The sequence below is a fragment of the Molossus molossus genome, unplaced genomic scaffold, assembly GCF_014108415.1.
Source record: "Molossus molossus isolate mMolMol1 unplaced genomic scaffold, mMolMol1.p scaffold_m16_p_5, whole genome shotgun sequence".
NCBI classification, from domain to species: Eukaryota; Metazoa; Chordata; class Mammalia; order Chiroptera; family Molossidae; genus Molossus; species Molossus molossus.
The window spans coordinates 116,078,134-116,100,566 of NW_023425388.1; the positions used below are offsets into that span (position 1 = coordinate 116,078,134).

The following is a 22,433-nucleotide window of genomic DNA, read 5'->3' on the forward strand; positions in this document are numbered from 1 at the left end:
GTAGCCCGGCCGGTGTGGCTCAGTGGTTGAGGGTCGACCCTGCACCAAGAGGTCGCAGGTTTGATTCCCGGTCAGGGCACATGCCCAGGTTGTAGGCCTGATCCCCAGTGGGGGGCATGCAGGAGGCGGCCAGTTGATGTTCTCTCTCATCCATGTTTCCACCTCTCTCTCCCTCTCCCTTCCTCTCTCTCTCAAATCAAGAAAAAAAAAAAGAGTAAAATTTCAGTTTACTCCAGTGACAGAGATTTAAGGGGGCTAAATAACTCTGGGAAATCGGAAGTTTTGTTGCCAAAATATTTATTTAAAATATTTTTATTGCATTTTTTTTTTTTTTTTAGGGAGAGAGAAACATTGATGAGAGAAGGTCAACTGGCTGCCCACTACTAGGGCCTGAGCCCACAGCCTGGGCATGTGCCCTGACCAGGAATCGAATGGGCGACCTCTTGGTGCAGGGGTTATGCTCAGGCCTCTGTGCCTCACCAGCCGGACTGTTGCCTGAAACTTTATGCTCATGTCTGAATCTCAAGTCGAGTTCTCCTCAGCGCTGACAGCAGTGTATTGTGTGACTGCTGGTCCATGACGTCACCTCTCGGGGCTACAGATCTAACATTTGATGCTTTGGAATAACTGATTATCCTTTAAAAAATTTAAAAAAATGTTTCTTCTTTATTGAGTTTAGAGGGGGAGGAAGGGAGAGGGAGAGAGAGATGGAAACATCGATGAGAGAGAACATGGACTGGCCGCCTCCTGCACGCCCCCCACTGGGGATCGGGCCCACAAGCTGGGCATGTGCCCTGACCAGGAATCGAACCAGCAACTTCTTGGTGCAGGGTCGATGCTCAACCACTGAAGCTCTACACTTGGGTACCTTGTTGACCAATCCAGTAAAGTGCTGGCGCTATCGGACAGATGACAGCGCCACGGGGAGCCCGTGACACCGGCGCGGTCCACGCTCAGAGAAGTGAGTCTGGACCTGATGCGTCTGCTGACCAGGGCCGTGACCGTGGGCCAAGGCCGGTCGCCTCCTGAGAGAACGGCGCGCGCCAGGCCCCCTGGTGGCGGTGGAGCCTCACTGCACACAGGGGGCGCACCACCTGTATCTGTGACTCCGCGTGGAAAACGACGCACACCATTCAGTTTTGGAAAATATTTATTAAAAAACTAAAGTGAATGTGGCAAAAAAACAAACCAACCAACACATACCTTTAAATAGCAAGCATATGACACGGTTATAAAGCTTTTCCAACTACTGACCTAGTCTTTCCACCAGCTGCGGTCAAGGAGGGCGTCCGGGGGGGCCCCATGGACACGGGTCCCCGGGACCTGCGATGAGCAAAAACTAATTACGTGAGGACTCTCATTGGCCATAGAACTTGCTTTCCTAGGTCACCCACCCCAAACACAAGGGAGACCAGGTCTTAGGAGTGTGCTCCCGGGGACCTGTAGTTCTAGTTTTAATTTGGGGGTGGGTGTGGGGGTGGGGGGAAACTGTAGAAAGACAAACAGTGTCAGTAGAGGGCAATCTTAAAGCACCTTTAAAACCTGGACCCTTTCCCCACAATTTAACCCGGCGATTCTCAGACTCCGAGTCACGGGCTCTCCGAAGGGGCACGCCCACGAGTCCTCCGGTGACCCTGCGCACAGTGGTCCGCCTCCCGGCTCGAGAAACACCGTTTAAAATGCATCAGAACAATTCCTATCCCCTAAACACAAAATGAAAAGAACCTTTTAACAGTCACTGTGCTTTGTGAATTTGGAGGGACCAACACAGGGGTGGGGGCAGGAAGGAGCCTCCGCTTCCTCACACCTGGTCTGCGGGAGACCGGGGCAGCCCGTCCAGGGCTGTGCAGCAGAACTGAAGCGACAGCACCGCGTCCGAGCGGCCGGCAGGCCCACGGCAGTCGTCCCAACTGAACGCACCCTGCTGAGCGGACGCGCCAGAGGGACGCTGCGGTCCACACCGAACGCGGGCTGACTGCTGGAGGCACAGTGACTGGAACACCCATAAAACCCTTTATTGGCCACGGCGCCGTGCCCACGTCCTGCCGGCGCGTCACGGACAGCAGGTAGAAATGGTCACGTTGATGCCCAGGTTCCCGTTGTCTGCAAACAGGTGCGCGATGGCCGTGTCGAACACCAGGCAGTCGCTGTTGACGATGGCCGCGGCCACGCCGTCGTGGATGGACCGGGGCGTCGCCTCCCAGGTCAGCCGGCGCCGGTTCCCGTTCAGCTCCAGCCTGTAGGCGAAGTTCTCGGCCTGCTTGCGGGTGCCGATGAGCAGGACGATGGCGAAGAACTGCTGGTGGCCCTCGTACTTCTCCTGCTTCTCCAGCACCAGCATGAACTGGTGGCCGAAGCAGGACTGCATCATGACCCAGTCGACGGCCCCCGGCAGGTTGATGTCCGTCGCCAGGAAGACGATGTCCTCGCCCTGGAGCGTGGTGATGCTCTTGTGGGCGTGCATGAGGTGGGACATCACGGCTTCCAGGGACCCCTGCCACTTGCAGGAGGCCCCCGGGCAGGGGCAGGAGTAGGGTCGGTACTCGCAGATGTCTTCATGCTCCGGCTTCTCCGTGTGGTGCAGGGTCAGCGAGCAGCCGGTGGTGGCGTACTGTGAGGACGGAAAGAAACACGTTGAGCCCCTGGCCGTGTCCAAGGTCCTACCGGCGCCAGCCTCCCCGAGGGTGTCCCCGCTCGGGCTCCCGGCCTGACACGGCAGTCTCATCTCAACGATGTCCACCCGAGAGGCGCTGGCTCTCAGAGTGCAAGTCCCAGTTCCCATCCACAGCCAGTCTGCCCTGCACAAACCCAGGGCCGGCGGGCGGGGACATGCCGCACCCCACACCCCGCAGACCTGAGCGCTCACGTGTGCTCAGGAGGAACATCTCAAACACAACTGCCGAGCCAGGCCCAGGGACCTGCCTTCCCCCTTATTTTCTGTGACTTTAATCATTTTTTTAAAAGAATTTAAAACTGCTTTGGGGTAGGGTTCGAGAGAAATATGTTACCTAGTTTTCAACTAAGGACAATTTTGAAAATACAGTTCCCCTCTCTCTCTCCGTCTCTCTGTCTCTGTCTCTCTCTCCATCTCTCTGTCTCTGTCTCTCTCCGTCTCTCTGTCTCTGTCTCCGTCTCTCTGTCTCTCTCTCCATCTCTCTGTCTCTCTCTGTCTCTGTCTCTCTCCGTCTCTCTGCCTCTGTCTCCGTCTCTGTCTCTCTCTCCATCTCTCTGTCTCTCTCTGTCTCTGTCTCTCTCCGTCTCTCTGTCTCTGTCTCTCTCCGTCTCTCTGTCTCTGTCTCTCTCTGTCTCTCTGTCTCTCTCTCTCCGTCTCTCTGTCTCTGTCTCTCTGCATCTCTCTCTCTGTCTCTGTCCCTCTCCGTCTCTCTGTCTCTGTCTCCACTCCCCCCTGGCTCACACTGGTTACTGGAGGGCAGGCTGGGGGGCTGCCTTCAGCTCCACGCCCTTGCCTGGAGTGAGCAACCTGTGGTGGACGGAGGCTGGGAGGCTGGAGACCACTCACGTGACCTCTCTCACCTTCTCTCACTCTTGAATCTTCCCGAGGGGCTCGGAGCATACCTCGGGGGTGAAAGGCAATCATACCCCAGAGCGCTTAACCAAGTCGGAGACGGCTGGCCTGTCTGGTTCCAGCCAGCGCAGGTTAAACTGAGCAGGGCCTCCCAGGCTCCGAGCCCTGAACTTTCCCCTCTTCCTCAGGCCCAGCTGCAGGACCAGGCTTGTCAGGGCCTCAGGACAGGCCCCGGAGGAAGGGACCGAAGTGCCCTGATGGGGCGCTGTCCTAACCCGTTTTCTGTCGCCGTCGGCCCGCCCTTAAACTACTGCCTCAATAGGCGACAAACACAACCTTGTCCTCTGAGGGTGACATTCCTGATGGATAAGCCACACCCATCCCGGGACAAGACCACACGGAAAGGAATCAGATGTCCCCCACCTTCACCGAAACGCCGATGCTCATTCCCCGCCGGCAGATGGACCAGCCCACAGGCAGGCACTTGCCCGAGTGTGATGCGCTTGTCTGAGGGGTGAGGGAGCCTGAACACCTTTTCGGGGGAAGCTGGAAGCATGCCTCAGCCCCCCGGGCCACAGTGGCAGGTGACTGTCCAGCTCACCCACCCAGACTCCCCCGCCCCTTTGAGACAGAGACACCGAATGAGGGCGGGGCCAGGCCGTGTCTCTAAGATGTTGTGTCCAACTGCTAAAAAAAAACCCCAAACAAAATCCCACAGTGTGTTTGCCTCTCCCTGCCCTGCCTTGGAGAATCAACCCCTTATAAACCTTAGGTAGGTCAGATTCTGACGTGTGCAGCTGAACTGGTCATCAGCAAGTGGGCACTAGTGACCTCTCCCTACGAGACCCCGAGCCGTGGTCACTGAGGGTACAGAAGCTGTGAAGCCAGACCCCACGCCCCTGAGGAAGAGGAGGCCTGGACAGAAATGCAGCTCCCTCCTCCCCTGCCTAAGGTGGACGGTGAGGATTTTCAGCAGAAGTTGGAAGAAATGTCAGTTATTGACTTTGCCCATAGGAATTGCTTACTCGTATTTTTAAACCATGGACTAATTTTAAAAGCATGGGTGTAAAAAATTTGATCAGAGGACAAACACGTTTATTTACCCATATATATTAATATTTTGTGTTCCTAACAAGTATATGGCCCTAATAAACAAATCCTATTAACTATGGGTTTTTAAATTTATTTTTAATCCTCACCGGAGGATATTTTTCTATTTATCTTCAGATAAAGTGGGAGGGAGGGAGAGAGAGAGGGAGAGAAGGAGAGAGACAGAAACATCGACGTGAGAGAGAGACATTGACTGGTTGCCTCGCGCACAACCCTGACCAGGGCCGGGATGAAACGCAACCGAGGTCCGTGCCCTTGGCCGGAATCGAACCCGCGGCTCACTGGTCTGTGGGCCGACGCTCTACCCGCTGAGCCAGACCGGCCAGGGCTGTTTTGAATCTGGGGTGCAGCTGGGAACAGAGCCTTCTGCAGCTCTGAGTGGCGGTTGCGGCATCTGTGCCCCGAGTGTAGAACACACAGTAACAGCAGCAAGAATTAACCCAAGCCCGGCAGGCCTTCTGGCCGAGACAAGCCCTCGATGCTCGGAGCTCCGGCGTCTCACAGGTGCTCGATACACCGGTGCTGAGCCCGCGGATGAGGAGCCACCCAGGAGCGAGCGGGCTGGGCAGTGTGCGGGAGGCGACCTGCGTGTCCTCCTCAGCCCAGGGCCCACCCCCCCACGCCCACCGACTGCGGCGCAGCCGTGTTCACGCCCAGCGACTTCAGACCCTCTGCGGTACCTCACGGCAGGGTATTTATAATCTGAATTACCCGGCTTGCCTTACATCACTTCCTGCAACCCAAATACAAACAGGGAACCTCCTCCGACTACGCGCCACCAAAGGCCCCCTGGCGTGTATGTGGGCGATGACTTTATGGACCGAGCTCCTGCAACAGCTCCCACGAATTAAATGAGCATTTTCAAGGGGTGAGGTGAGGTGCTTGCTCACGGTGCACTTTTTCTAAAAAGGCCGAACTTGAAGGCCAAACCACTCTTCCTCTTTTCCATCAGCGGAGGGCACGTCTTCAGGAGCACTGAGGCCAATTTTTAAATTTTTGGGGGGGGTTAATCCTTACCTGAGGATATTCTTCCATTCATTTTTAGATAGAGTAGAAGGGAGAGTGTGTGTGTGTGTGTGGCGGGGGGGAGACACATCGATTGGTTGCCTCTCCCACAACCCTGACCAGGGCTGGGGAGCGAACCTGCAATCCAGGTACGTGCCCTTGACCGGGAATCAAACCCGAGACCCTCTGGTTCACGGACTGACGCTCTGACCAGGAGCCAAACCGACCAGGGCTGGTGCCACTTTTATGGCAAACGGATTAGAGAAGATTCGGAAAAGGAAAGGTCTCAATGTGAGCCCTGGCTGAGTAGCCCAGATGGTCAGAGCGTCGTCCCCACACACCAAGGTTGCGGGTTCGATGCCCGGTCAGGACACATACAAGAACCAACCAATGAACGCATACATAAGCGGACCACCAAGCTGAGGTGTCTCTTTCCCTCTCCCTCTCAAATCAGTCCTTTGAGAGGACCTGGAGAGCGTGATGCTAAGCGAAAGGAGCCAGTCAGGGAAAGACAAACACCACATGATCTCACTTATTTGTGGACTATAATGAACAAGGTGGGCTGATGAACAAAATAGACCCAGAGACACAGAAAGGAGTAGGGTTCAGATGGACAGACCTCAGAGTAGGGGGGTGGGGGTGTTGGGTGAGACGAACCACAGAACTTATTTGCCTGTCTGCGTAACCAATAGACACAGACAACAATGCCGGGGGTGCGGGTGGGATGGGGAGGAGGGGGTCTGGGGGGAAAGGAGAAACATCTGTAACAAAAATAAATTAATAAAACATTGAGAAGAAACAACTTTAAACATACGCGCACTGACATGCACACGGACACACGCGTGCTGTCACGCTTCACGCGTGTCGGGTCTCGGCTCTGTTCTGCAAGACACCGTGGAGTTCCTGTTACCTACACTAGGGGCAGGGCCCGGGGATCGGAGGGAGGTTTTCGGGGCCTGTCTGCATAATGGTCGGGGTACCTCTGAGCAGCAAACCGAATCGCACTGGCCCCTGGGCTGTGTTCCCGACACGCCCAGGGCTCTGGAGGCAGAGGCCCCTGTCCCCAAGCCCCGAGGCAGCCGTGCAGACCCCGCCCTGCAATGCTGCCGGTGGAGGGGTGTCCCCCCGACAACAAACAGCTCAAACACAGACGCAGAGCCACGCAGAGAAGACGGGACCGAGTGTGGAGGATGGGAAGGGAGCGTCACTGTGGACAAAGGGGCTGTGGACGGAGCCGTTCCATCTGGTGACCCAGGACAGGGGAGCCAACAGCGGGATCGGACCTACATGGGCGGCAGGGACCTGACCGAAGGCTGACGTGACTTCAGGGTTTATCGGCATTTGAGACCGCTGATTCTCGTGCTGGAGACTGCTCTGCACGCTGTGCTCGGTGTCCTGAGGCCTCCAGACCTCTGCACACCAGACGTCAGGACAACTGCGCCCTGCCCCCATCCATTATGACTCCCAGATATGTCACCAGGCGGGGCCAAATGTCTCCTGGGGGCTACAATCACCCCCGTGGAGAGGCACTGATTTCAATGGTGATAAAACCTGGCTGGGCGGCCCAGTCAGAGCGGACAGGAGGGGCCGGGCGGGCAGGTGGGCTGCCAGCCCCCCAGGAGCAGGTCCCGATCGCTGGGAGGCCTGGAGTCCGCTCCCCCTGTGCTCCAGGCCGACTGGTCCAGGCGCCGGCCTGCAGGCCACCAGGAGCAGAGCCTCGCACCCTGCACCCCTCGGTTCCCTCACTACCCAGGACAGCTTGGGAGTCAAACAAAGAACAGTCTGAGAGAGAGAAATGAATTCACATCTGCCTCCATTCCCCAGCATCCAACCCCACAACTCAGGGACCAGAGTGCAGAGAGACACAGCTTATAGAAGCAGGTTCTAAAATTAACTCCTTTGGTTCTCAAAGGAGAAAACTGGCCTGGAAGCCCCCCAGGCAGGGGCAGCGCACCCCACACGGAAGTGAGCACTAGAGCCTCGCATTTCTGTGCACTCTGGAGGGAGCTCGGACCGGGAGGGCCCCCAGGACCTGCTTTCCTTCAGGGCCCGGTGCGCAGAGCACCCCTTCTTCCTGAGCAGCAGCACCTGGCCGGGGTCTCAGGGCTGCCTGTGGGTCCTGGGCCCTGTCGGCCGCTACCAACGAGATTTCTCCACAGGGACGGATCTAGGTGAAGTGGGAATACACGTCTGTGAACCTCGCGGGGTGGGGGCGGGGAGCTGAGCAGACAGCCCCACACAGATGCCCCAGAAAGAACAACGCCGGCGGGGGAGGGGTCGCAGCAGAAAGAGAAACAAATGTTGAAACAACACTTCTGACTTCCCTTTGGAAACTTTCCCCATTACAGTGGCTCAGAAGTCTTGTGCCAACGTGTCCTGCAGTGGAAGGGGCGGTGTGACCTGGTGCCTCCTGCTCAAGTCTTTGCAGACAGCAGCACAGAGCGCAAAACCTCCTGGGCACGGGGTGTGACGGCCGTATTCAGACGGGGGTCCAGGCAGCGTTATGGCACAGAAACCCCTTTACACAGAAACAGGACCAGATGCGTCAGAAACGGTCAAACGCTAGGCCCCTGTTGCAATGAGGATCTATGCAGAATGACCCTTTCTGGCCAGGTGCTAGGTGAAGGGCAGGGACCCTCCGACGGGTTCAGCTATTTAACCTCTTGAATTAAATGCGAGTCCCTGCAATTCAAGAGCAATTTGCTGAACTCCCAACAAATCAGCGTCTCCCACAGGGATGGCTCCCGCAGAAGCCTGTGCCTCACCGGGACTGTGAGGCAAGGCCCTGCCCCCACCTGCTCCCTGCTTAGGAAACAGTGAAATGTATTAGCAGGACGCCCGCCAGCACCTCCAATGAGAACGTGAAAAGGAAAACTGCACAATCGATATTTTATTGTTGACGCTCGTAAGCTTCCGAATGAAACCCGAGACATGTCCTGGTGCCGGAGTAACCACAAGCCAACCGCACTTTTCTTCAGTGTAAGCGCGATGGTCACAGAACACACGGCTACGTGCGACGCAGGACCGAGGCGGGGGAAAAGGGAGCAACTGAGGCTTCTGGAGAACGGGCAAACGGGACTAATTTTGAACTATTAATTGCAACTGATGTATACGTTTGAAATCACGTAAGAATAAAAATGTGTTAATGACTCCAGGGGCAGAGTTGCCCTATCTATGCTTTGTGGGATAGGTCTTCCTTTTGCAAAATGGCTCCAGCGAACTAAGTTTGACCACCATCGTGTTGTGTTTAAAGAAAAATATTCTTACTATGTATCTGCGTGTGAATGCAAAACGGAGCTCGTTTCTCTTTTACTGGAGGTTCTGGTCATCACCGGCAACGCTTCTCTGACCCCTTCGAAGCCAAAGCTTTCTCCTTGCTCCTCGGGTCTGTCTGCAGCTTCCTGGCCTGGCTGGGGCCCTGGAGGGTCGTTTCCAGCCACACCCTCAGTGCTCCAAGGTCCAAGGTCTGGATTCCCCGCCCCATCTGAAAAAGGAGCTCCGGAGCCCCGGGAATGGAGCGCACCCCACCCCCACCCCTTTTAGCACCGGGGAGGTGCACGCAGAAAGAAATGAGAGTTATCTGAGCTCCTGCTGGAAGGATGCATTCCTGGCGGTGTAATTTACTCTGTCTGATAAGCAGGCAACCAGGCTGCTACAGGTTGTAGCCTGTGGCTTCTCAACATTCTTTGGCCTTGGTGGAGAGAGCGCTGTAGCAGAACCTAGACTCCAATCCCGGCAGAACACAAAGTCAAAACTTACACGTTGCCACTTTTTAAAAACACCTCTAGCAAGTCAAGCGAGCGCCTCTGGGGCAAAAAAAAGTCTATCTACTCCCAGTAGCTCACTGAGTGATCACAGGTGGCTTTCCAGTTAATTTAGGGGGTCTATTGATTTTGTTCAGTGATTTACTGATTTATATCCCACCCACCCAATATCCGTGGGTAAACGGATATTCGGTTTCTCTCCAGCCCATGGTTCTCCGCTGCGGTGTCAATTTCACCTTAAGAACCTGAGTGTGGGACGTATTAACACAACAATTCAACAGACCTTGAGATCCTGTGAGGAAAACACGTTCATTCCAGACTTGTCGCTAAGGGTTTGTTTTGTACCTTCCGATAAAGGCGTGTCACATATTGTATTTACAGAAACTACTCGGCGTGGAGGTATTTATTTACAGCTTTTTGCAAATCTCAGGAAGGTTGGGAAGCAAAGGCACTGCTGTCATTTTGATGGCTGTCTGTCCCTCTTGCGGAAAAGGTGTTTGCAACCATTGCTCGCGTAGCTATAATTAGCACTCAAGCACCCAGGGTCCCGTGTGACCTTGAACTGAGCCTACCGTGTCACCTTGAGTGATTCTACAAAACTATGACTCATCTAGGGACTACTACTAGCAGTGAGCGAGCGCAGACATGCGTAACAGGAGAAAGGGACATCTCTTCTTGTGAAATAATTATAATACTCAACCGGCATCTGTCTGTGAGCACCCTTCCTGTGAGAGTCTTAGCAAATTTTCACTTGAGTAGTGTGTGACATTCCTCACCTCCTCTACGAGGTAGTGCGGAGAGATCATTACAACCGATGCCACAGTGACAGCTCCCAGATAGCAGGGGAAGACAGTGTCACTCGGGACCAGAACTGCCACACAGGGCAGAGACCAGGAACGGCCGGTATTGAACTGGACGGAGGATCTTCTGGGGAAAGCCGGTCTAACAAAAATCGGGGGCTCAGACGCCCTCCCTCTGCCTGAGAGGCTGACCGACCCCACGCAGCAGGTACCCTGGTGGAAGACTGGTGTAATTTTATTGCAGTAATCTGAGAACATCCTACTTCGGGGAGGGGGGTAGAGGGGGAGTGCATTTAGCCTTACAAAGACTCCCCGGGCTGGCAGAGGTTTATTTTTAATCTTAGACACTTTAAACAAAAGTTGACTTTTGACCAAGTATGTTTCTCATCTGCCCGTAGCCGGAGTTAGCAGGCAGCCACACACTGTCTTGGGGAACCAGTTTTGTAAGGTCCCTTCAGGGTCCGTGTTGAAGCAAACAAAAGCACCTTCAAGCAAGTGCTGGGCTGGAAGGCCCCGCAGCACCACACCTCCAGGAGTCGCTCCCCCTTCCCGCTGCGCCCCACTGTTCTGTCCCAGGCTCCCACACGCACGACCACGTAAACTGCCCCTACGCGTGTCAAACGGTGCTCCGCCCCGGCCGTCTTGATTTCTCAACTAGAGAAGTCACATTCACCAGAGGTCTTTTTAAATTTTTTTCTTTTCCCTTTATTGATTTTAGAGAGAGAAGAAGGGAGAGAGGGAGACAGAAACATCGATGAGAGAGAACATCGACTGGCCGCCTCCTGCACGCCCCCACTGGGGATCAGCCCACAACCTGGGCCAGTGCCCTGACCGGGAATCGAACCGGCGACCTCTTGGTGCAGGGTCGACGCTCAACCACTGAGCCGCACCGGCTGGACTCACCAGAAGTCTTAGGTGGTTGGGAGGGCAACCAGAATTAGTAAGTAAAAATACAAAACAGCCAGTATGTCCCAGGCAGTATTTGGGTTATACTGACACTCCAAAATGATTTGTTTATCTGAAATTCAAACTTAACTGGGCATCCTGTATTTTACCTGGCGACCCCAGCGAGGGGGCCGTTTTGGCACCACTGCCATCTCTCCAAAAGCCACTGCATAAGCTGGGGGTCCGTGTTCCTCAGCAGGGGGCAGCAGGCAGCAGAACAGGCAGGAGGTCAGACTAGAGTTTCTACTTCCCAAACTTACAAGCTGTGTGACTTGGGGCACATCTCTGAAGGGAAGATACTGACTGTGTTCTGTTGTGTTCTGTTCCCTTTAAAAGTAATCAGGAGGATAACATGAGATCACACACCTAGCAAGGTAAGCAATGCGACTCCACTCCCCCCCCCCCCAGAACCCCATCAGATCCTCCTCTGTCCTTCCCTTCTCTGTGGCCAACTGCCGCTCACTCCAAATGCAGCTGTGACAGGACCACTGCGGGAGTCTCCAGACCCCCCTGCTCCTACTCCCCCCAGAGAACCACAGTCCTCCCTCTTGGGAGCGGGGTTCCGGGGGTGCAGCTGGAACAGGCCTATTCAGAGGTCCCCTGGGAGGATGAGATGTGACAGAAGACGTTACACGTGTGGCGCTAACATTCCTCAGGTTGCAAAGACCCAGGTCCCTCAAGCCAGCCCTGGAAGAGGGGCAGCTGGGGCTTCAGCAGAGACAGAAGCAGGGCCAGTGTCCAGAGGGGCCTTTCCACGCTGCAGCCGGGTCTGGTTCAGTGCCGGGCTGGCTGCAGGCCACCAGTCCACTGCATGGGCCCCACAGGGCTGCGAGCCACGTGCGCGAGTGCAGGGGAGCACGCCCCTGCAGCGGGGGTCCCAAGGAAGTGGGAGAGTGAACGCCCTTTGTTCAGGGGCTCACGTGTTCAGAGCCTGCGCCCTCCCGGTGGCCGTGCCTGCCTGGCCAGCTACCTATTCTAGGCGTGACTGCCAGGTAGGCACCTTCCGCGTCACCACACCTTACTGGGCACGCGTTCAGATGGCCTCTGTCCGGTCCCTTCCCCATCAATCTGCGGGAACAGACCTGGAGGGTGCTAACCTGTGCTTTCCGGAAAAGCCATAGACATGGCGTGTGCACCTTATCTAGTCTCCCCTTTACGCCTTTCATTTCCTTATCCTCACCCGAGGACATTTTTTGCTTTTATCTTCAGATAGAGCGGGAAGGAGAGAGAGAGAGAAACATTGACGTGAGAGAGACCCATCGAGTGGCTGCCACCCACACGACCCCAACCGGGGTCAGGGACAAACTGCAACTGAGGTGCGTGCCCTTAGCGGGAACCAAACCCGGGACTCTGGTCCGCAGGCCGATGCTCTAACCGCTGAGCCAAACCGGCCAGGGCTGTTAAATAATAAGCAGCTTATTCCAGCGGTATCACTGCCACTTCGGAGCGTCACAGCCCAGCCGGACGAGCCGGGAGGGGAGGGCTCGGGACTGCAGGGGCGGCCAGGCTGTAAGAGGGGCGGGCTGGGGACTGCAGGGGCGGCCAGGCTGTAAGAGGGGCGGGCTCGGGACTGCAGGGGCGGCCAGGCTGGGGTGATGAGAAGCTCGTGGGTAATGCGGAGGAGCTGCCTCTGGCTGCGGTCGCATCGGGGAGGAAAGCAGGCAACAGCGTTCAGAAAACCGAAGGCCAACACTGACGCTGGAGAAAAATGCGTGCCCCACAGTACATGACGCCCAGGGAGCGGCAGTGTGGGTTTGCTGGCGAGACCTTTTATTTTATTTTATTATGTATTTTTTTATCCTCACCCGAGGACATTTTTCCATTTTTTTATTCAGATAGAGCGGGAAGGAGAGAGAGGAAGAGAGAAACATCGACGTGAAAGGGACACATCGAGTGGCCGCCACCCGCACGACCCAACCGTGTCCGGGGACAAACTGCAGCCAAGGCACATGCCCTTAGCGGGAACCAAACCCGGGTCTCTGTGGACTGCAGGCCGACGCTCTAACCGCTGAGCCAAACCAGGCAGGGCTGGCGAGACCTTTTAACTCCTGCACATCCCCTTGGCTCAACCACACAACTGCTGGGAATGCACCTTTCGGAAACCAGTTTCCTTCCACGAGGATTCGGTCAGAGCGGCGCTCTTTCTCCGGGACAGTAAGGAAACGGTGACCTGCGTGGCCGTCCACCGAGCTTGACGGAGCAGCCCTGGTACCGACGTGAAGCCGTCGGACTCCCCCGCGAAGGCTGTCGTCGGCGTGGAGAAGCGGCCACGGTGTCCGCGGTAAACACGGGGTAAGAGGGGAGAGCGTACCCTCTGCGGCGACATGGAGGGAGCTGGAGAGCATTGTGCTGAGCGAAATGAGCCCGCCAGAGACAGACAAACACCTGACCTCACTCGTGTGTGGAATCTAATGAACAAAACAAACTGAGGTCCAGAGGCAGGGAACAGCCCGACAGGTCTCCGAGGGGCGGGGGGTGGGGGGCAGGAAGAGATGACCCAAAGAACATATCTGCCTATATGCATAGCCCGTGGACACAGGCGGTAGTGTGGGGGTTGGGGACGGGGGGCAAAGGGGAGAAAACGGGAGACAACTGTAATCTTGTCAACGCTAAAATAAAATTTGAAAACAGAGATGTAAAAGTAGGTTATGAAATGGTGTGTGGACTCCACCTACCTGCTTTCCTTCTGAATGAAAAAGCCCATCGCTGTAGAGGTCACGTTGGCAGGGCACATGTGGAGTGGCTCAGTGGTTAGCTCCAGGCAGAGGGCATTATAGGGCATTGATAATTTTATATTACTATGTTCTACATTTTAAAATAATGATAACTTTTTTTTTTTTTGGTTAATCCTCACCGGAGGATATTTTTCTATTTATCTTCAGGTAGAGACAGAGGGAGAGAAAGGGAGAGAGAGAAACACTGATGTGAGAGAGACTCATCGACTGGCTGCCTCCCGCACAACCCGACCAGGGCCCGGGATGAACCGAAACTGAGGTACGTGCCCTTGACCAGAATCGAACCCGCAGTTCTTTGGTCCATGGGCCAACGCTCTCCTGCTGAGCCAAACCGGCCAGGCCAAAATAATGATAACTTTTAACAAAATACTTTAGAACGTGTAAAAAAACAACACACATATTAAAACGCATTTCTTGATCCAACCAGGCGTTCCCTTCTAGAAGCATCCAAGAAATGGAAAATAGTCCTCATCACCCAACGCCAAGGCCAGCTTGCCCAGCTCTAGAAAAGCCCACCTGACAAGGAGCAGGAACACAGCTTGGCGGAGAACCTACGGGAGCAAATACAAGACCCCTTTTTTCCCTGTCAAGTTGGAGCCTGGACCTGACCTCGCGGTGCCCGCCGCCTTCCGGCAGCTTCTAACTGTGCGCACCTGCTCGCCTGCGGCTGCGCGTGGTTATCACCAAGTCTGAGCTTCACAACATCACCCGTTCTACCAGCGAGCCGCTGGGCTTGCAGGACACCCACCGGTCACCGTGGGGTCTGGCCCGGGAGGCTCCGTAGGTAGGGCCTGACCTCCAAACCGCCAGAGTAAGCGGCGGCCTGGGGCGAGGAGTGACCCCAAAACACGCCTTTGTTGATTCAAAGTTTTGAAACGGGCCCACTCATTTAGGCCAGCTGTGTCTCCCGCCACCTGTGTCCGCGGCTGAGCACTAACCTCACAGACACAGTGGAGTCTAAAAACCAGGGCCTCAGCTCTTTCCCCGACGGACATGAGGACAACGGGCTCCCAGATTTTAGGAAGGTGATGGAGAATGACGGCCCTCTGGGGCAGCGCGACAACATCCAGCTGGAGGGTTCTGTCTCTTTCGTACGTCTCAGAACAGACACCCCAAGGTTAGCATCAAGATACATCTGGTCAGGAAAAGTGTTCAGCTCTCTTACTCTGCTTCAGGATGTGCACAGTGGTCACATTCTAAATCTTTTTATTTTTTTATCCTCACCCTAGGACAGTGGTTCTCAACCTTTCCAATGCCACAGCTCTTTAATACAGCTCCTCCTGTTGTCTGTGGACGCATCTGCATGTGGGCGGGCCGCCTTGAGACGGACAGAGGGGTGTCTCGGTTCCTAAGACCATTGGAAATACGTGTTTTCCGATGGTCTTAGGTGACCCCTGTGAAAGGGTCGTTGGACCCCAAAGGGGTCGTGACACACAGGTTGAGAACCGCTGACCGGAGGACATTTTTGCATGTATCTACAGATAGAGCCGGAGGGAGAGAGGGAGGAAGGGAGAGAGAAACATCGATGTGAGAGAGACACATCGAATGGTCGCCACCCACATGACCCCGGCCGAGGCTGGGGACAAACCACAACCGAGGTACGTGCCCTTAGCGGGACTGAACCCGGGCCTCTCTGGTCTGCGGGCCACAGTGATCACACTCTAACGCCCGCGTCTGGTCTTGCCCTCATGACTCACCCAACGACCCGACAGACGCCATCACTTTCGCAAGTGCACTCCTACAGGTGCCCCTCCAAGGCACGGGGACCTTGGGTGTGACGAGAAGTGTGCCGTTGACACGTCTGTCAGAGGTGCACCTCCGGCTGCCAGGACCTCGCACGCAGAACGGGGACTAAGTCTCGGGCTGGGGACGCCGCAGGCCAGACCCTGCGCCTCTGCCCTGGCCTCCGCTCCGGCTGTGCCAAGACCACCTTTAGGCGGTGATGGTTTGTCCAGTTCCAGGCCACGGTGGGCAGGACACAGTCTGGCCGACTGTGCGGGACCAGCACTGAACCCCAGCATCCTACCCAGCCTTCCAGCGCTTCTGTTCCTGCTTGTACACCAGCCTCGAGCCTCAGCAAGCGGTGGGGCTCCGGCTGCCGGCGCGGGCCCTGGGCCAGCCTGGCCCGCAGCAGCTGGCTGCGGGGACCGCAGGGACCGCTCCGCAGAGATCATCCTGCCTCAGGGGATTTCTGAGGTGAGGCGGAGATCCCTAGCAAGCTGGCTTATCCCCTCAGACTCCTGGATGATCTCTCTCACCTAGCAACAGCCCTGGAGCCGGCCGCCCTCCACCCGCTGCGGCGAAGCAAAGGCCCCTATGCCACCTTGGACCTGGTCTCAGAGCACCCTGCTCGGCGCTCTCGCCATTCTTTTTCATTTTGTTTTCCTTGTTGATTTTACTTATTTAATTTTTATCCTCACCCGAGGACATTTTTCCATTTGTTTGTTCAGATAGAGTGGGAGGGAGAGAGAGAGAGAGAAACATCGATGAGAAAGGGACACAGCGAGTGGCTGCCACCCGCACGACCAACCAGGGCTGGGGACAAACTGCAACCGAGGTACGTGCCCTTAGCAGGAACCGAACCCGGGTCTCTCCGGACCGCAGGCCGACGCTCTAACCGCTGAGCCAAACCGGCCAGGGCTCTCCTTGTTGATTTTAGAGAGAAGAAGGGAAAGGGAGAGATAGAAACATCGATGAGAGAGAACATGGACTGGCCGCCTCCTGCGTGCCCCCCACTGGGGATTTGGCCCACAACCTGGGCATGTGCCCTGACCGGGAATCGAACTGGCGACCCCTTAGTGCATGGGTCTTCCCTCAACCACTGAGCCACACCAGGTGGGCTGTCCCCATTCTTTTTAATGGAGGAGCAAGCAGGAGCTGGGAAGTACATGACTGGACCAAGGTCGCCTGAAGCCAGGAGGGGAACTCAGTTCTGTCTCCTGCAGTGCGCTCTTCCCCGGTAGTTTACTGAGAAAAGACCTTGGGGTAACCATGTAGTCCAACTCCTTCCGTGGGGATGAAGACACTCAGTGCAAAGAAAGAAACTGGCTGCTACCAAGTCAAACCCAGAGTCCCCAGCACAACAGCTCAGGTCTCCCAGGGGCCAGAGTGGACTATTCTCTTGGTAAAATAAAGCAGAACAGAAAACAAGCCATACGATCACAGATAGTTGGGACCTGCCCGACTTCCAAAGTTCGCGGAGACGAGGCTCAGCGACCGCTTTCGAGACGAAAGCCTTGCACCCTGGTAGCTGGGATTTGGTCTGCAGATGTGGTTGGTTTGGCCTGAAAAACACAGGCTTTACATCTGAATCTGGGCAGTGTTGAAAAAAAAGAGAGAGAGAGAGATCTTATCACTAAAAAGAAAAATGCAGATTTTTGGCTTTTTCTAAAAAAATAAAATAAAAATCAAAACAAGGTCTGGCATGGCCGAACATGCTTTGCCACTCTTGCCAATCACCTAGCACAGAGCAGAAGTTGCCCCCCCCCCCCAGGAGGTGGCGAGCGCCCCCCAGCTCCCCGCCGGCGCCTGCGGGCTCCCAAACCCCGAGGCCACCGGTCCGAGTCCGATGACGCTGTCCTGGTATCTAGAATTGGGCGCCACTGGGCTAGAGGAGTCCACGCGGGGAGCTTTTACCTTTCAACTGGGTTATCTGACTTGACTTTTTTTTTTTTTAAGGAACAGACACAACCTCACAATCCAAATGCAGGAAAGCCTCGCGGGCCGAGGCATTCCAGTTCAACACTCATTTATTTTTTATTTTTTTTATCCTCACCCGAGGACATTTTTCCATCCCTTGTACAGAGTAGGAGGGAGAGAGAGGAAGAGAGAGAGAGAGAAACTTCGACGTGAAAGGGACACATCGAGTGGCTGCCACCCGCACGACCAACCAGGGCCGGGAACAAACTGCAACCGAGGTACATGCCCTTAGCGGGAACCGAACCCGGGTCTCCGGACCGCAGGCGGGTGCTCTAACCGCTGAACCAAACCGGCCAGGGCTCAACACTCACTTAAAGAGAAGCCACCAGAAACTCTGAGAAGGCGAAGAAGGCATGGGAAGAGCCTGCATCACGGTGTCAATGGGTTGGAGGGGTTCTAGCTTTTTCCACAGTCGTGGAGAGACATACTTGGCGGAGGCTAAAATACAGTGACGAGTGGGGACACAAATGTGTCATCCCTCACTTCTCCCACACCCACGCGCCACGGAGGTGGTGGGCCTGAGCTACGGGGAACAGGATGTCAAAACTCTTCAGGCGCGGAACAAGCCATAGAACGGACTAAAAATACCCCCCGTGGCAGAGCGCCATACTCGGATCGCGACCTTTTTAAAACAGGAGACCTGAGCTAATGATGCATGTGTCGCCCTCCATCAAAGGGGCTGGCGGCATCTTACCTTTTAATTAAGTGGCCCCACACCTATGCAAGGAAGCTTACACCTGGCGACACATCCAACTCTGGGCCAGCTGAAGCATGAACAGTGCAGGGACATCATGAAACCCCCCAAATATTAGATGTGTAGGTTACTCCCCCCGCCCAGGTTTTGCTACCCCTTGCTCTACAAAATTCCTGCAGTATTTTATGGTGCGCGTGTACATATGTGGTCTTTTGGGGCTGTTCCCAGCGGAGGCCTGTTTCGTGAACTCATCCAGCCAGATGGTTTTGTTACTGGTGTCAACCCCGAGTGGTGACCTGGAGCCCTGGAGAGAAGCTCGGGTTCGAAATCCTGACCTAGTGAGCAGACACAGGATGTGTGCTTCCGCGATGCAGGTTCACGGGCTGGTCCACTCGCTAGCTGTGTGGTCTTGAAAAGTCACCTAACCCTCAACCTCTCTATAGCATGAGTTTCCTCATCTGAAAGAGGAGAGGCAAACTCATAAAAGGAGACCACAAAGTAGGGGGCACACAGAAGGCACCCCAGGAGCATTCCACATAACCTCCCTTCCCTTCCCAGAAGGCCAGCGGCTACAGAGCCTCAGGAGTCAAACAGTCCCATCCGCTCATACACACATGAAGACACCAAGGCCCCAGAAGTACCCTCAGACACACAGTGGCAGCTCCAGCAACTCCTGAGACCTGGGCTCTGGTACTTGGCCCAACCCTGGTTTTCTTACCTGAGCCAGCCCATGAGGCAGATTCTGAGAGCAGGTAGGGGCAGTGACAAGGCAGCCTCTTTGATTTTCAGCAGCAAGTGCAAGACATGGGGCTAGGTACACAGACCTCCTCTGCTGAAGTCTGACATGGGCCTCACTACTCCCTACTGCTCTCGTCCTCCCCAACGAACATATCTCGGTTGCTTGTTGGGCCTCTATATACGTCCAGGTTTGGTTTATCAAGCTAACGGGCTGAGCTGCCTTGTCAACAGCTTGGATTATTGGTTAGCCAGAGTTGAGGCATGACCCTTCAGTACTAGAAATCTCACCCACACGCACACACTCCTGAGAGGCAGGTCACTCTCTAAGCTTGGTTCCTGGTCTGCGGGGGAGGGGTTGACCCTGTTCAATTTCAGCAAAGGGATGACTTGACCTAGCTGCCCTCCTACAGAAGAGGGGCATGGAAAATCACCGATGTGTCCAGAAAGGCTGAGTATCCGATTCCCAAGCAAACGACTCTTCAGGGAAGACTTCACTAGCATGGTAAGGGTTAGAGAGGACACACGCTTCAACAGAAACCAGAATCCTAGGTCCCGAAGGTGAGACGTCACACTTCGTATAGCACGTTACACCTGCTCCCTTCACTTTCTCTTGGGAGCAAAACACTACTCTTAGAAGATTGCTTTCTGAAAATAACCTGCGGAATACTGACCGACACCAAATGCTGCTCTAATTCATTGAAATCCATTCTTCTCCTGGCCACTGGCGGGTTGGAGAAAAGGGAGAGGCTGAGAAGAGGGCTCCCCTGAAATCCTGTGGCACCCACAATACATCTCCAACACAAATATCCACTCTTATGTCCACTATCACCAAATCTACCACCTTCTTCATGACCCTAAGACAACGATAGGAATAGTTTGCCCAGATGTTCTCAGAAACAAGTACTGATTAGCCTGGGTGAATTAGTGAGCGTTATGAGAAGTGGTTGAAGACGGTAATTTATTAAGGCCGACAGAAAACTCGCAGTCCACACACGAATTCAAACCCTTATTTGAATAGGCTATTTTAAACTTGATCTGCGGTAGGGCACAGGCCAAATTAAATCACTCATTTTACTGACTTGAGTCTCAAGCTTCAATTCTCGGGCGGATTATTTTTAATTCAAAAATTAGCTCTTGCCCTATAAAAATAAGCAGCACCAAGGAGAAATGCAAGACAGCCTCCATTGTTTAGGCACAGAGCAGTTACTTTTACCCAAAAAAAAAACCCCTCAAAAGTATTAATGACATTACTTCCATTCCTAAAGTGTAGAAAAAGAACTTTATGGTACAGCTTTAGGTTAGAATAAAGTATAACCGACAGGTATTATCTCTGAAACTGCTCCTTCAGATTTTTAAGTGACAGATGTAGGTAAGCAGACGTTATAATAGGACCACACAATGCAAAACTATGCAGCCACTGAACACAGGGCAAGGGACAGCTGTCTCAGCCACAGAAAAACACGTGTGATAACATGAATTGATAACAGCCCGTTGCAGAAGCCATTTTTGAAACACCAACCCCCACAAACTCATGCCTACGTCCACATCTATGAACCTTGACACACACACCTGACAGGTCGGGTTCTAAATCGGGCTGCCAGAGGACACTGATAGTGAAAGAGCTGTAACAGCTCCTGTGTGCCCTTCCTATGCCATTTCTGATCAACTTCTGTTTCCATGGCACTCAGCAAAACACACACCACCAACTCTCCAGTCCTTGGAAGGCGCTTGGAGGGAAAGGCGTGGTGTGCACGGTTTCCTTGCTGCTGGACGAGGGAAAACAGGCAGCAGGCACCCCCTCCCCCCGTTAGCTCTACTCCGCAGGGCTCCCACGTGTCAGGAGAGCGCAGATGGCAGTTTCGGGGCGCAGCAGAATCCGGGACCGGTGCTGTCGAGGCCAGGGCTGGCAAAGGGTGCGTGGGGCTCCCCCACTTCCTCCCTCCTCACCTTCGGCCCCAGCCCCCCTCCTGCGGCCACCCTGCCCGCACGCCCGGGCACCCATCTGCAGAGCACACGGGCTGCGCGGAGGAGCCGTGGCGCGTTCCAACCGCGCTCGCGTGCCAATCAGTCCGGGGTCAGTGCCGGGGCAACCGTCAGCCCGGGGCTCCTCTCGAAGCGGGGAGACGGTCCGGGGGCGGGGGGACAGAGTGGAACATTTTTTTTTAAATAAGTGAGATGCCTGCCTGTGGGCGCCGGCGAGCGGCTGGAGGCGGGGGTCCCGGGCCGCCAGGCGGATGCGCCCGCGGCCCCCGGGCTTACCTTGCAGGGGAACAGGACCGCCGAGGCCACCTTCTCCATCGCCAGGTTCCTGATGCTGGGCGTCAGGGCGCCCCTGCACGTCGGGCAGCAGCTCAACTTCTGGCGGCATTGGTTACACACCAGGTGCCCGGCCTGGCACTGCAGGATGGGGGGCAGGACATAGTCAAAACAGACCGGGCACTCGAAGAGCGAGGTCAGCTCGTGGTGCTGCGGGGACACCGGGCCGGCGCCGCCGCCGCCGCCGGGGCCCGAGATCACCGCCGCCGCGGCGGGCACCGCGGACGAGCCGGGGCCCGCGGCGGAGATGGTGGCGGCGGCCGGGGGCGCAGCCGGGGACGGAGCGTGCTGCGGCGGCGGCGGCGGCTGCTTGCTGCAGGGCTTGTTAGCGCTGGGGCCGGTGGAGGGCGGGCGGCTCATCGCGCTCCGAACCCACCATGGACCCGCGGCCGCCTGCCTTCCGCGGGGCCGCCGGGGCCAGGCGGTGCGCGCCCGCCGGGCGCCGGGTCCGGAGCAACGCCACCGCGCCCGCCCGGGCCGGCAACCGAGACGGCGGGCGCCGGGCAGGCTGGGGCGGGGCGCGCGGACGACCCCGCCGCCCCCCGCGTCCGAGCGGCCCCGGCGGCCCCTCCTCCCGGCGGTCGCGGGCCCCGAACCCCGGCGGCGCAGAGCCCGGCGCAGCAGCCCTCGGAGCAGCGCTGACGTAAGCCCCGGGGGCGCGCGCGGACGTGACGCCGGGACACGTGTGCGGCCGCCCGGCGCGCGGGGACTGGCGGGGCCACCCTGCTCCCGGCCGCGGCTGGCAGCGCGGTCGCCTGGCGTGGGCGCCCCGGCCCGACTGCGCCCGCGCCCAGCGGCAGGCCCGGCGCTCGGGCGGCGCGGGCGCAGCTGTGCCGGGCGGGGCGGGGCGGGGCCGCCCCGCGGAGGCGTCGCCGAGTCGCGTGGCCACTCCCCGCGGAGCCACGCCGACGCGTCCCCGGGGCTCACACCCGCGGGCGGGGCGGAAGCGCGGTTTCTCGTCCCCGGCTGAGTCACCGGCGCTGGGCGGCCCGCGGGGCTGGGGCGCGGGGCTGGGGGCGCGCGGAGGGCCGGGGCCGCAGCGGGCACGCACCTGGCACTGGGCTGCCGAGAGGAGGTCGGCGCTCCCCGATCCTGCTCCCC

General features: G+C 56.3%; 1 protein-coding gene across 1 annotated transcript; it reads right to left on the reverse strand.

Moving 5' to 3' along the window:
* Positions 1-1,182: 1,182 nt before the first annotated feature.
* Positions 1,183-22,065, reverse strand: SIAH2 (siah E3 ubiquitin protein ligase 2). The gene is made up of 2 exons (XM_036243151.1): positions 21,276-22,065; positions 1,183-2,611 (listed from the first exon to the last, which is right to left on the reverse strand). The coding sequence occupies exons 1-2, from the start codon at positions 21,690-21,692 to the stop codon at positions 2,054-2,056; spliced, it is 975 nt and encodes a 324-aa protein (XP_036099044.1). The 5' UTR covers positions 21,693-22,065; the 3' UTR covers positions 1,183-2,053.
* Between the last annotated feature and the right edge of the window lie 368 nt (positions 22,066-22,433).